Source organism: Salvelinus alpinus, chromosome 4 (assembly GCF_045679555.1).
Source record: "Salvelinus alpinus chromosome 4, SLU_Salpinus.1, whole genome shotgun sequence".
NCBI lineage: Eukaryota > Metazoa > Chordata > Actinopteri > Salmoniformes > Salmonidae > Salvelinus > Salvelinus alpinus.
Window position 1 is genome coordinate 91,459,719 of NC_092089.1, and position 14,547 is coordinate 91,474,265.

General features: G+C 46.2%; 1 protein-coding gene across 2 annotated transcripts in view; it reads left to right on the top strand.

The window, feature by feature from the left end:
• LOC139574671 (catenin alpha-1) overlaps window positions 1-13,071 on the top strand; it is a 251,524-nt gene extending 238,453 nt beyond the window's left edge. Inside the window, exons 19-21 of one of the 2 annotated variants that reach the window (XM_071399447.1) lie at window positions 8,746-8,775; window positions 11,200-11,412; window positions 12,278-13,071. In XM_071399447.1, the coding sequence (XP_071255548.1) occupies window positions 8,746-8,775; window positions 11,200-11,412; window positions 12,278-12,355 (321 nt within the window). In that variant the 3' untranslated portion in view covers window positions 12,356-13,071. The remainder of the gene's footprint in view (window positions 1-8,745; window positions 8,776-11,199; window positions 11,413-12,277) is intronic. The other variant, XM_071399448.1, reaches the window with a different exon arrangement.
• Window positions 13,072-14,547: the final 1,476 nt, after the last annotated feature.

The following is a 14,547-nucleotide window of genomic DNA, read 5'->3' on the forward strand; positions in this document are numbered from 1 at the left end:
CTGTAGTTAAAGTAAAGATACCTTAATAGAAAATGACTCAAGTAAAAGTGAAAGTCACCCGGTAAAATACTACTTCAGTATAAGTCTAAATGTATTTGGTTTTAAATGTACTTAAGTATCAAAAGTAAATGGATTTGTTAAAATATACTTAACGTTTCAAAAGTAAAAGTATAAACGATTTCAAATTCCTTATATTAAGAAAACCAGACGGCACAATTTAATTTTAGAAAATGATTGGCTGTTAGGCCAGGGGCACACTCCAAAACTCAGACATCATTTACAAACGAAGCATTTGTGTTTAGTGAGTCGGCCAGATCAGAGGCAGTTGGGATGACCAGGGATGTTCTCTAGATAAGTGTGTGAATTGGACCATTTTCCTGTGAAAGTGTAATGAGTACTTTTGGGTGTCAGAGAGAATGTATGGAGGTAAAGTTGGCAAAAATATAAATAGTAAAGTACAGATACCGCCAAAAACTACTTAATTAGTACTTTAAAGTGTTTCTACTTAAGTACTTTACACCAGTGCACCAAAGTAACCTTGGTTTTCATCCACCTTATGCTACCTTAAAGGAGCATTTGTATGTGTTCCAAATGGCACCCTATTTTGTATATAGTGCACTTCTTTTGACCAGAGGCCATACTACTCTAGTCAAAAGTAGTGTACTGCATAGGGAGTAGGGTGCCGTTTGGGTCAGCACTCTAAAGTAGACAGAAGACTGACCCTTTTGAAACTAAACTTTTAACTAAGCTAATATTTTCACCTAGATTTCCTTCCGTGAGATGAGCAGTTTTATCCAAACCAGACCGAAAAGGCGTTTTACCCTTAGTGAGTCATAGTATAAAATATACGTTTCATCCTCCTTTCTGCTCATTTCACTTTAAAATTGCTCCATTGAATTCATCCACCGGGTTCCTTTTCTCAATTTCAAAGCAAATCTGTAATTTAATATTTCTTAGCCTCATTGAATAACTGCATTTAAACTTAATAACCCAATAAATTGCTTCCCATTTAACTAATGATTCATTCCCTTGCCTTGTATAATTTACAGCCGGTGTTTGATACAGATAATTACAGAATAAAGAAGTAAAATTAGATACTTTTATAAAGCTGTTATTATTTATTTGTTTGCATCCCAAAATGACGCCCTATTTCCGAGTGCACTACGTTTGATCAAGGCACATAGGGCTCTGGTTAAAAGTAGTGTGCACTATATGGATGCAGCCTTAATATAAAAAGGCTTCCCTTCGCTGTTTCCTTTCCTGTTCTCTCTTAAAGAGACTAGTGTCCCAAAATGCCTTTCTTTTCACCCAGTTGCTTAGTCACTGGCTTCAATGGATACTTGGGGATTTTGACAGTGGTATCTACTAGCTTGCTAGCAGTTACCAAAGACTTCTGGTCATTGTGCTAATGCTAGCTAGCAATTGCGCTAATGCTAGTTTGAAACTTCCTTCAAACTGCACGCAGAGACATAAAAATGGTATCCACGAGTTCATCTGACTCTGGGGGGGGAAAATAGATAAAGGGCTTCATTGCCAAGTCCTGAAGTATCCCTTTATTCTGGCAGGATAACATCCTTAAACAGCCTTAAAAACCGCTCTCCAATCCCTTTAAGATAACATCCTGCCAGAAGAGGAAGAGCCTTAAAAACCGCTCTCCAATCCGCATCTCGTTTCAACTTGACGGTTTTCTGCTTTCTTCAAGTGGAGGAAAATGAGTTTCCTCTTCCTCATCTTCCTCCTTTCCCCTACTCCTCTTCCTGTCCCGTGAACCTGAAACACAGTGGTAGTGTGAGTCCTAGTTGGCACCCTATTCCTTACAGTGCACTACTTTCGACCAGTGACCACATAGTGAGTGTAGGGAATAGGCTAACATTTCAGACACTCCCAGTTTATTCCAACAACAGCCGTTTCTACCAAGGCCTGTGTTCCAAATGGCACTATAACCTGTACAATGCATTACTTTTGACCAGGTCAAAGCTATGATCCCTTATTGATGTCACTTGTTAAATCCATTTCAATCAGTGTAGATGAAGGGGAGGAGACAAGTTAAAGAAGGATTTTTAAACCTTTGAGAAAATTGAGTCATGGATTGCAAGACAAAAGATTGAAGTACCTTGGAACGAGGGTATAGTAGTAGGTGCCAGGCGCACCGGTTTGTGTCCAGAACTGCAACGCTGCTGGGGTTTTTCACGCTCTACCGTTTCCCCGAGTGTATCAAGAATGGCCCATCACCAAAAGGACATCTAGCCAACTTGACAGAACCGTGGGAAGCATTGGTGTTAACATGGGCCAGCATCTATGTGGGGAACGCTTTCAACACCTTGTAGAGTCCATTCCCAGACAAATTGAGGCTGTTCTGAGGGTTAGCCCTGGTCCGGCTCCAGACTCATTTGGGTGAGGTTGTTAATTCACCATCTCGAATCTGAACAACGCCTCTGTCCTTCAGTGGAACAGCAACACCTGGGACCTCATGCAGGAGCTCTCACATTTTTAAACACTGAAGCTCAATTGTCTTTACCTGATTCCCTGTAATCTCTTCCTTGCCTGCTTCTCTAAACCTATTGGAGAGTGCCAGAGGGAAGGAACGTAAAGAGACACTCAGGGATTTGACAATAAGGCCCTTTATCTTCCCAGAGTCAGATGAACTTGTGGATAACGTTTTTATGTCTCTGTGTGTGCAGTTTAAAGGAATTTGCTAACTACCGTTAGCGCAATGACTGGAAGTCTATGGGTATCTGATAGCATGCTTCTTGTCATTGCGCTAACGCTAGTTAGCATTGGCTCACAAAACTACCTCCAACTTCCTTCATACTGGACACAGAGACATAAACATGGTTTTCACGAGTTCGTCTGACTCTGGGGAAGTAGATAAAGTATCCCTTTAAGATCTTCTCCTCCAATGCATTTGGAGAAGGAGGTGTTGAAAGCTATACAAATAACATTGAATTAAGGTTCACCCCTGAATGACAGGAAGGAAGTTCTTCATTATACATTTGTACCTGACTGTCACTGTGCCTCTACTCTTTACGCCCCTGTTGCCCCAAGGTTTCAGGGAAACATAAAACCAAAACAAACAATACTAAAACCATGAACGTTCGATTTTCTTTTCAGTGCATTAATTTCCTTAACTTTTCTTTGGCTTTATTTATTTAACTTTTTATTTTGATTCTGATATTGACAAAATATACCCGGTGCCCAAACACTTCAATGCTTTCACTACTCATACGACTGAATCCCAAAAAGGCTTCAATCCATTTCCTGTATGTGACTCGCCACCTATATTCAGTCTTATTAGGGCTGTCACCGACCCAAAAAAGTATTGGTCGACAGAGAGGCGTCCTGTTCTTTCAACCAATCGATTGTTCAATTTTTAACACACGTGTTAAAAAATAATAGTAAAAACCAACTACAAATGCACTGAGCTTGGCTGATGCTTTTAAGCACACTGTTTTATGAAATAATTAAGACACAAATGACTCAGTCATCCTTGCTCTCTTTACGTGAAACATATAGACATTCGCATGCATGTGACCAATAAGGACCTGACCCATCATAATCACATAAACACATTGTTTAAAACGAACTCAGAACGCAGTAACACGTGACAGCAAAACAAATGGGGAGGACTTTGAAAAGAAACTGGCCTAATGTTTACTGGTTGCTCAGGAGGGAAAGGGGAAGTCAGATCTGCGGAAGACGTTTGACTTAGAAACTACAGGATATCAAATAGAAAGGTGTGTATATTGTAGGAGCAAGCATTGCATTAGTATTATGTGTGCCAAACAGGTGCTGTGATATTACAATATTAGAATTTTATGACCATTTGGAACAGTGTAGACAATACTAAATACGTGTATCAGAGTTCGTTCTATAAAACAGTTTCATGTGTTCGTGAATTGCGGTTTATTTGATTATTTAGGCTAATTATTCAAAGCTTTATTTGTTATTTAATAAAAAAAATAAAATGCTTGATTGCATTTCAAAGCATGAATATCTCATAAATGCTGTGTGATGGCATGAACTAATAAATAATTGATTGATACAGTAGCCTATATAAGTATTGAACTCTAGTCCTAAGTAGTTACAGTATGAAGACTAAACAGGAGGGGCTCTTCGGCCTACAGCTTGGCGTTTATACAAGGATACTATATACCAAGCCTGCTAATAACAACACTACTTATTATTAGAATGATCATCACAACAATAATTGTAATAACAAGGAGATGAAGGAAATGGAGGGTATAGGAGTGAATATTGTGTGTGACAATATTTGGAACACTAAATAAGTAATCTGTCTGTCCTAACAAACATTTATTATAAAGCCTTTAACTAGGCAAGTTCGTTAAGAACAAATTATTATTTACAATGACGGCCTACCGGGGAACAAGTGGATTAACTGCCTTGTTCAGGGGCAGAACGACAGATTTTTACCTTGTCAGCTGTGGGATTCGAACTTTTCGGATACTAGTCCAACGCTCTAACCACTAAGCTACCTGCCGCCCCTACACTCTAACCACTAGGCTACCTGCCGCCCCTCCACTCTAACCACTAGGCTACCTGCCGCCCCTCCACTCTAACCACTAGGCTACCTGCCGCCCCTCCACTCTAACCACTAGGCTACCTGCCGCCCCTCCACTCTAACCACTAGGCTACCTGCCGCCCCTCCACTCTAACCACTAGGCTACCTGCCGCCCCTCCACTCTAACCACTAGGCTACCTGCCGCCCCTCCACTCTAACCACTAGGCTACCTGCCGCCCCTCCACTCTAACCACTAGGCTACCTGCCGCCCCTCCACTCTAACCACTAGGCTATCTGCCGCCCCTTCACTCTAACCACTAGGCTACCTGCCGCCCCTCCACTCTAACCACTAGGCTACCTGCCGCCCCTCCACTCTAACCACTAGGCTACCTGCCGCCCCTCCACTCTAACCACTAGGCTACCTGCCGCCCCTCCACTCTAACCACTAGGCTACCTGCCGCCCCTCCACTCTAACCACTAGGCTACCTGCCGCCCCTCCACTCTAACCACTAGGCTACCTGCCGCCCCTCCACTCTAACCACTAGGCTACCTGCCGCCCCTCCACTCTAACCACTAGGCTACCTGCCGCCACTCCACTCTAACCACTAGGCTACCTGCCGCCCCTCCACTCTAACCACTAGGCTACCTGCCGCCCCTACACTCTAACCACTAGGCTACCTGCCGCCCCTCCACTCTAACCACTAGGCTACCTGCCGCCCCTCCACTCTAACCACTAGGCTACCTGCCGCCCCTCCACTCTAACCACTAGGCTACCTGCCGCCACTCCACTCTAACCACTAGGCTACCTGCCGCCCCTCCACTCTAACCACTAGGCTACCTGCCGCCCCTCCACTCTAACCACTAGGCTACCTGCCGCCCCTCCACTCTAACCACTAGGCTACCTGCCGCCCCTCCACTCTAACCACTAGGCTACCTGCCGCCACTCCACTCTAACCACTAGGCTACCTGCCGCCCCTCCACTCTAACCACTAGGCTACCTGCCGCCCCTCCACTCTAACCACTAGGCTACCTGCCGCCACTCCACTCTAACCACTAGGCTACCTGCCGCCCCTCCACTCTAACCACTAGGCTACCTGCCGCCCCTCCACTCTAACCACTAGGCTACCTGCCGCCCCTCCACTCTAACCACTAGGCTACCTGCCGCCCCTCCACTCTAACCACTAGGCTACCTGCCGCCCCTCCACTCTAACCACTAGGCTACCTGCCGCCCCTCCACTCTAACCACTAGGCTACCTGCCGCCCCTCCACTCTAACCACTAGGCTACCTGCCGCCCCTCCACTCTAACCACTAGGCTACCTGCCGCCCCTCCACTCTAACCACTAGGCTACCTGCCACACCTTATTACAGCAAGGCAGAGCTTAAAAACAGACCAGTCTGTGAAATGACTTATTCCGTCGTGTTGCCGTTGCATGAAGCCTGGTGCTCACAGAATCGGTAGGTGATTAAACACACAGGCAACCGAAGCAAGATCTGTTTTTTTTATTTTTTTTTAGATAATAATGGATGATTTATAAAGCCAGGCACATTTTAAGAGTTAGACTATTGATTATAGACGTAAATTAACTTGGTTTCCTCTGTCCTCAATTAGGCTAAGGGCAGGGCTGTTTCCTCGCCTCTGCTGCTGCTGCCTCCGCCGCATTGTTCTCAATCCCAATATGATGGTTAATTTAGTTATTATGCACATAGCAACATAGGGAAAAGGCAGCAATTCAATGGTACGCTGAAGATGGTTTCAGAACCACGGACAACGACCGTATCCAACGTGGGAGAAAGTGCTTTGTTATATAAATATATGTATTATTTGTACATAATATAACCATATACACTTTCAGTATCATGTCTTTAAAGGGATGGTCTGTGCCATCCCTGTAGCCTCCGCGATGGTTTAGTCCACTGAGAGAGGCGTGAATCAAGACCGGTGCCATGACATTTTTTTCCCCCTAATGATTGCTCAACTAAAGAAATCTTGTTCGACTAAATGGGGGTCAGCTCTAGGTCTTATGTAGCAAAATATGAAATGTTTTATTTTTTTTGTACATTGGATAAAAGTAGAGATTTAGAGCTACAAAATGGTATATCATACACTGCAGTTGAGGAACAATGAGAGAGTAATTGTGCTTTGAAAGTCGATAAACTTGTAACCTCACTTTTGGTAAAAAGGGCCTTTGAATGTTTTTGGTACACCTACTGGAGAGCTCTTCTTTGTCTACATCCAATCAGAATTGTTCACAGCCTCTAAAGCTTTAGCCCCACCCATCTCTGTAAGGATTCACATGTGAGGCCATGTGCTAAACAGAGTGAGTAAGGTAGTGTAGTAAACAACCAAAGATTTCAAGACTAAAAGTGGTGAAAATAGTAGCAAAAAGTAGTAGTAAAAATACACTATCTAGTCCTTGGCCTGTTTCCTAATCTGACTTTGTTGCAGGTCATGTTGTTCTTCACAGTACAACGTTTATTTGTCACATGAACAGGATACAGACGGTGTAAACGGTACAGTGAAATGGTGAAATGGTGAAACGGTTACTTGCATAGTAGCAATATCAAAAATAGAAAGTGTCCATATGAAAATATTTTATTCATATTATATAATTATTAGAAGATGCTTACCCAGACACACTGGTCTAAATTGATGGGTCATGTGAAAGAAATGCTGTAATCACCCCCCCAGCCACATCTAGCTGGATGGGTCACTATTGTCTAGACATGTACACATGTTCATGAAATACTATAGATGGCTGTAATCACCTCCCAGACACATCTAGCTGAGTGGATGGGTCACTGTCTAGACATGTACAAATGTTCATGAAATACTATAGATGGCTGTAATCACCTCCCAGCCACATCTAGCTGAGTGGATGGGTCACTGTCTAGACATGTACAAATGTTCATGAACTACAAATGTAGCTAGACTCTTACCCGTATACATGGCTCAACTCTTCACGGAACCATTTTGACTCCATTTTGTTTGAAGTTACAGCTTGTTTGGCCCACTTTGTGTCAAGTCACACATGTTGTTGAGCAGTTATTCAGTTATACCCTGTTCACCACATGGTCAATCTGCTGCATGTTATACCCTGTTCACCACATGGTCAATCTGCTGCATGTTATACCCTGTTCACCACATGGTCAATCTGCTGCATGTTATACCCTGTTCACCACATGGTCAATCTGCTGCATGTTATACCCTGTTCACCACATGGTCAATCTGCTGCATGTTATACCCTGTTCACCACATGGTCAATCTGCTGCATGTTATACCCTGTTCACCACATGGTCAATCTGCTGCATGTTATACCCTGTTCACCACATGGTCAATCTGCTGCAAGTTATACCCTGTTCACCACATGGTCAATCTGCTGCATGTTATACCCTGTTCACCACATGGTCAATCTGCTGCATGTTATACCCTGTTCACCACATGGTCAATCTGCTGCATGTTATACCCTGTTCACCACATGGTCAATCTGCTGCATGTTATACCCTGTTCACCACATGGTCAATCTGCTGCATGTTATACCCTGTTCACCACATGGTCAATCTGCTGCATGTTATACCCTGTTCACCACATGGTCAATCTGCTGCATGTTATACCCTGTTCACCACATGGTCAATCTGCTGCAAGTTATACCCTGTTCACCACATGGTCAATCTGCTGCATGTTATACCCTGTTCACCACATGGTCAATCTGCTGCATGTTATACCCTGTTCACCACATGGTCAATCTGCTGCATGTTATACCCTGTTCACCACATGGTCAATCTGCTGCATGTTATACCCTGTTCACCACATGGTCAATCTGCTGCATGTTATACCCTGTTCACCACATGGTCAATCTGCTGCATGTTATACCCTGTTCACCACATGGTCAATCTGCTGCATGTTATACCCTGTTCACCACATGGTCAATCTGCTGCATGTTATACCCTGTTCACCACATGGTCAATCTGCTGCATGTTATTCAGTATACCCTGTTCACCACATGGTCAATCTGCTGCAAGTTATACCCTGTTTACCACATGGTCAATCTGCTGCATGTTATACCCTGTTCACCACATGGTCAATCTGCTGGATGTACGACAGTCACACAGCTGCAGCCTCGTCCTGCTCTGAAGCCTTTAGCCCGAGGCTCCATCATGTTGCACTTGACTTCTACAGTTCAACTATTAACGTTCAAGTTCCCTCTCTCCCTTTTCCCTTTTACAGGAGGTTTCCCAAGCATTCCTAGAGAGCCAGGTATTCCCACCTTCAGATACAGTACAGTAACACTCAGGCTGCAGCCCAAACTATTCCCTATATTGTGCACTACTTTTGACCAGAGACTTAGGCCCTTTTTTGACCTTTGTGCCCTAGTCAACAGTAGTGCACTATATGGGGAATTTGGGACGTAGCCTGAGACATTGGCCAAAGCCAGACACATAGGATCAAATGAACTCAGTGTCCCTCTAATCAGTGAGGGTGGTGGTGGGAAACATTACAGGTGGAAATACAGGTTGCCTCTAACTGCTGATCTGGGGTCAGATATAATGTGCTCCCAAATTGCACTCTAATGCCTAAATAGGGCATGACTTTGACCAGGGCCTCTTGGGGTCATTTTGGGATGTATCTATATGGTTATACTGTATAATATTCCCAAGGTTAAGTGAGTTATCTGATCCTAGAGCTGTGGTTAAGAGGACAACTTCTACCTCAAACACTGGCTAACCTTGTCTCCTCTATCTCCTTCTCTTCCTCTCCCCCCTACCTCTCCTCTCCCCCCTACTTCTCCTCTCCCCCCTACTTCTCCTCTCCCCCCTACTTCTCCTCTCCCCCCTACTTCTCCTCTCCCCCCTACCTCTCCCCTACCTCTCCTCTCTCCCCTACCTCTCCTCTCTCCCCTACCTCTCCTCTCTCCCCTACCTCTCCTCTCTCCCCTACCTCTCCTCTCTCCCCTACCTCTCCTCTCTCCCCTACCTCTCCTCTCTCCCCTACCTCTCCTCTCTCCCCTACCTCTCCTCTCCCCCCTACCTCTCCTCTCCCCCCTACCTCTCCCCTTCGTCTCCTCTCTCCCCTACCTCTCCTCTCTCCCCTACCTCTCCTCTCTCCCCTACCTCTCCTCTCCCCCCTACCTCTCCTCTCCCCCCTACCTCTCCCCTCCCCCCTACCTCTCCCCTTCGTCTCCTCACCCCCCTACCTCTCCTCACCCCCCTACCTCTCCTCTCTCCCCTACCTCTCCTCTCTCCCCTACCTCTCCTTTCTCCCCTACCTCTCCTCTCCCCCCTACCTCTCCTCTCCCCCCTACCTCTCCTCTCCCCCCTACCTCTCCTCTCCCCCCTATCTCCCCCCTATCTCCCCCCTATCTCCCCCCTATCTCCCCCCTATCTCCCCCCTATCTCCCCCCTATATCTCCTCTCCCCCCTATCTCTCCTCTCCCCCCTATCTGTCCTCTCCCCCCTACCTCTCCTCTCCCCCCTACCTCTCCTCTCCCCCCTATCTCTCCTCTCCCCCCTATCTCTCCTCTCCCCCCTATCTCTCCTCTCCCCCCTATCTCTCCTCTCCCCCCTATCTGTCCTCTCCCCCCTATCTCTCCTCTCCCCCCTACCTCTCCTCTCCCCCCTACCTCTCCTCTCCCCCCTATCTCTCCTCTCCCCCTATCTCCCCCCTATCTCCCCCCTATCTCTCCTCTCCCCCCTATCTCTCCTCTCCCCCCTATCTCTCCTCTCCCCCCTATCTCTCCTCTCCCCCTACCTCTCCTCTCCCCCTACCTCTCCTCTCCCCCCTACCTCTCCTCTCCCCCCTACCTCTCCTCTCCCCCCTACCTCTCCTCTCCCCCCTACCTCTCCTCTACCCCCTACCTCTCCTCTACCCCCTACCTCTCCTCTCCCCCCTATCTCTCCTCTCCCCCCTATCTCTCCTCTCCCCCCTATCTCTCCTCTCCCCCCTATCTGTCCTCTCCCCCCTATCTCTCCTCTCCCCCCTACCTCTCCTCTCCCCCCTATCTCTCCTCTCCCCCCTATCTCTCCTCTCCCCCCTATCTCTCCTCTCCCCCTACCTCTCCTCTCCCCCCTACCTCTCCTCTACCCCCTACCTCTCCTCTACCCCCTACCTCTCCTCTACCCCCTACCTCTCCTCTCCCCCCTATCTCTCCTCTCCCCCCTATCTCTCCTCTCCCCCCTATCTCTCCTCTCCCCCCTATCTGTCCTCTCCCCCCTATCTCTCCTCTCCCCCCTACCTCTCCTCTCCCCCCTATCTCTCCTCTCCCCCCTATCTCTCCTCTCCCCCCTATCTCTCCTCTCCCCCTACCTCTCCTCTCCCCCCTACCTCTCCTCTACCCCCTACCTCTCCTCTACCCCCTACCTCTCCTCTACCCCCTACCTCTCCTCTCCCCCCTATCTCTCCTCTCCCCCTACCTCGCCTCTCCCCCCTACCTCGCCTCTCCCCCCTACCTCTCCTCTCTCCCCTACCTCGCCTCTCCCCCCTACCTCTCCTCTCTCCCCTACCTCTCCTCTCTCCCCTACCTCTCCTCTCTCCCCTACCTCTCCTCTCTCCCCTACCTCTCCTCTCTCCCCTACCTCTCCTCTCTCCCCTACCTCTCTTCTTCCCCCTACCTCTCTTCTTCCCCCTACCTCCCCCGACCTCTCCTCTCCCCCTACCTTTCCCCTTCCTCCCTTCTCCCTCCAGGTGGACAGTGCTATGTCTCTGATCCAGGCAGCTAAGAACCTGATGAATACGGTGGTGTCCACGGTCAAGGCTAGCTACGTGGCCTCCACTAAGTACCAGAAGTCCATGGCCATGCAGTCCCTCAACATGCCTGCTATCTCCTGGAAGATGAAAGCCCCAGAGAAGAAACCCCTGGTGAAGAGAGAGAAGCAGGAAGATGGATCCAACAACAAGGTAATGAGAATCATGTTGTTAAAGTTGATATCTTCTAAAAGGCGGAACAGCTCCGCTTGTTTCTCCCAGGTGTTATTGTTTTGTTTTTGAAAAGGAGAATATGAGCAATCAAATCAAAGTTTATTTGTCAGGTGCACCGAATACAACAGGTGTAGTAGACCTTACCGTGAAATGCTGAATACAACAGGTGTAGTAGACCTTACCGTGAAATGCTGAATACAACAGGTGTAGTAGACCTTACCGTGAAATGCTGAATACAACAGGTGTAGTAGACCTTACAGTGAAATGCTGAATACAACAGATGTAGTAGACCTTACAGTGAAATGCTGAATACAACAGGTGTAGTAGACCTTACAGTGAAATGCTGAATACAACAGGTGTAGTAGACCTTACCGTGAAATGCTGAATACAACAGGTGTAGTAGACCTTACAGTGAAATGCTGAATACAACAGGTGTAGTAGACCTTACCGTGAAATGCTGAATACAACAGGTGTAGTAGACCTTACAGTGAAATGCTGAATACAACAGGTGTAGTAGACTTTACAGTGAAATACTTACTTACAGGCTCTAACCAATAGCGCAAAAAAAAGGTATTAGGTGAACAATAGGTAAGTAAAGAAATAAAACAACAGTAAAAAGACAACTATATACAGTAGAGAGGCTATATACAGTAGAGAGGCTATATACAGTAGAGGCTATATACAGTAGAGGCTGTAATCTCATTCCAGAACTAGGCTTAATCTGTGTCCGGGAAACCAGCCTTTATATGTTTCTAATGTAAATTAACAGTCTTTTTTTAATTTATGGCCTGTAAGGAGATTTAATGATGCAAGACATTTAAAATGCGATCTTCTCTTCTCTTAGGTCAAGAGGTCATCCCAAAAGAAGCACATCAATCCTGTCCAGGCCCTCAGCGAGTTCAAAGCCATGGATAGCATCTAGAGATGGACCAATCAGTTGGTTAGGGGGTGGTGAGAGGAGGTGGAGCTAGAGGAGGGTTGGGATAGCTAGCTAGAATGGTTGGAGCTTCTTTTTAGTCTTGTCACAAAAAAATAGAAAGAGTGAGAAAATAAGAATAGAATTGGTTGGAAATCATTCCTCCTCTCCTTCCCTGGTCTAGTCAAGCTGTCAGGTTTGACGTTGCTATGCGGGCTCAGTAAGGCGGAACACGACTGCATTCTGATGCTCTGTCTCTATCCTACCGTATGATGTCTCTAGTGGAAAACAAAAGCAATTAGAAAAAGCAAAAGGGTACTTTCTATTTCCCCTTGTTTTGATTTTATTCCAATGTTGGTATGAGAAGGATGGTTTCATTGATACTGTAAGATCTAATTCTGACAACTAATCATTTTGACCCCCCCTGTCCCTCTACCCCTAACCTGTGATGTGACATGCCCCCATGTGTATTTTATAGAATTACATTCTAACATATATTTTACAATTGCGTGACCGGTGGGAGGGTATTGAATGGTATTCCACTATGTGCCGTATATAATGTGTAGATCAGATGGTCCTTTCCACTCTAAACTGTCTCTATTGTCTCGTTACTCTGGTGAAGCTTTGGGATTTTAGCTTTGATTACATACAACAACAAAAATATATACAAGTTGATTTTTCATTCTCGATGTGTTTCTGTCTAATAAAAGTTTGATATTTTAGTGTCGTATCACTTCATACTTATTATACACTGGTGTGTGGTTTCAGCCCTGAATGCTGATTGGCTGAAAGCTGTTGTATATCAGACCGTATACCACGGTATGACAAATACATGTATTATTACTGCTCTAATTATGTTGGTAACCAGTTTATAATAGCAATAAGGCACCTCGGGGGTTTGTGATATATGACTAATATACCACGGCTAAAGGCTGTGTCCAGGCACTCTGCGTTGCGTCGCGCTTAAGAACAGCCCTTAGCCGTGGTATATTGACCATAGACCACACCCCTGGGTCTTATTGCTATTGTAACATTGAATTGTCATTATTGAATGTTTTAAGTAGAGTAAATCTGTTTTTGTTGTCCTCTTTGAAATTTGGAACTGTAAATGTTTAGTTATTTCCCCTGTCGTTAACCCCCCAGGTTTTAAAGAGTAGTCTGGATGAAGTCTTGTTTTCCCTGTCGTTAACCCCCCAGGTTTTAAAGAGTAGTCTGGATGAAGTCTTGTTGTTTTCCCTGTCGTTAACCCCCCAGGTTTTAAAGAGTAGTCTGGATGAAGTCTTGTTGTTTTCCCTGTCGTTAACCCCCCAGGTTTTAAAGAGTAGTCTGGATGAGGTCATGTTGTTTTCCCTGTCGTTAACCCCCCAGGTTTTAAAGAGTAGTCTGGATGAAGTCTTGCGTGCCTCATTGTATGCAACCAAAGCTAATAGAGAGAAGAGAATGGTTCTCTCCCAGCCTTCTGGTTTAATACATAACACTAGCCCAGGGGACTTCACACACACTGTACCACATACACACACACACTGTACCACATACACACACACTGTACCAAACACAGTCAATGAAACTCATGAAATGAGCTGACACACCCTGCTCAATCTCAAGAGTGTTTGATAAATCAGTGAGGTTATAGAGGGGGGGTCTGGTAAATAGACCAGGCTGTGGAGGGGGTCTGGTGAATAGACCAGGCTGTAGAGGGGGTCTGGTAAATAGACCAGGCTGTAGAGGGGGTCTGGTAAATAGACCAGGCTGTAGAGGGGGTCTGGTAAATAGACCAGGCTGTAGAGGGGGTCTGGTGAATAGACCAGGCTGTAGAGGGGGTCTGGTAAATAGACCAGGCTGTAGAGGGGGTCTGGTAAATAGACCGGGCTGTAGAGGGGGTCTGGTAAATAGACCAGGCTGTAGAGGGGGTCTGGTGAATAGACCAGGCTGTGGAGGGGGTCTGGTGAATAGACCAGGCTGTGGAGGGGGATCTGGTAAATAGACCAGGCTGTAGAGGGGGTCTGGTGAATAGACCAGGCTGTGGAGGGGGTCTGGTGAATAGACCAGGCTGTGGAGGGGGTCTGGTAAATAGACCAGGCTGTGGAGGGGGTCTGGTAAATAGACCAGGCTGTAGAGGGGGTCTGGTAAATAGACCAGGCTGTAGAGGGGGTCTGGTAAATAGACCAGGCTGTGGAGGGGGTCTGGTGAATAGACCA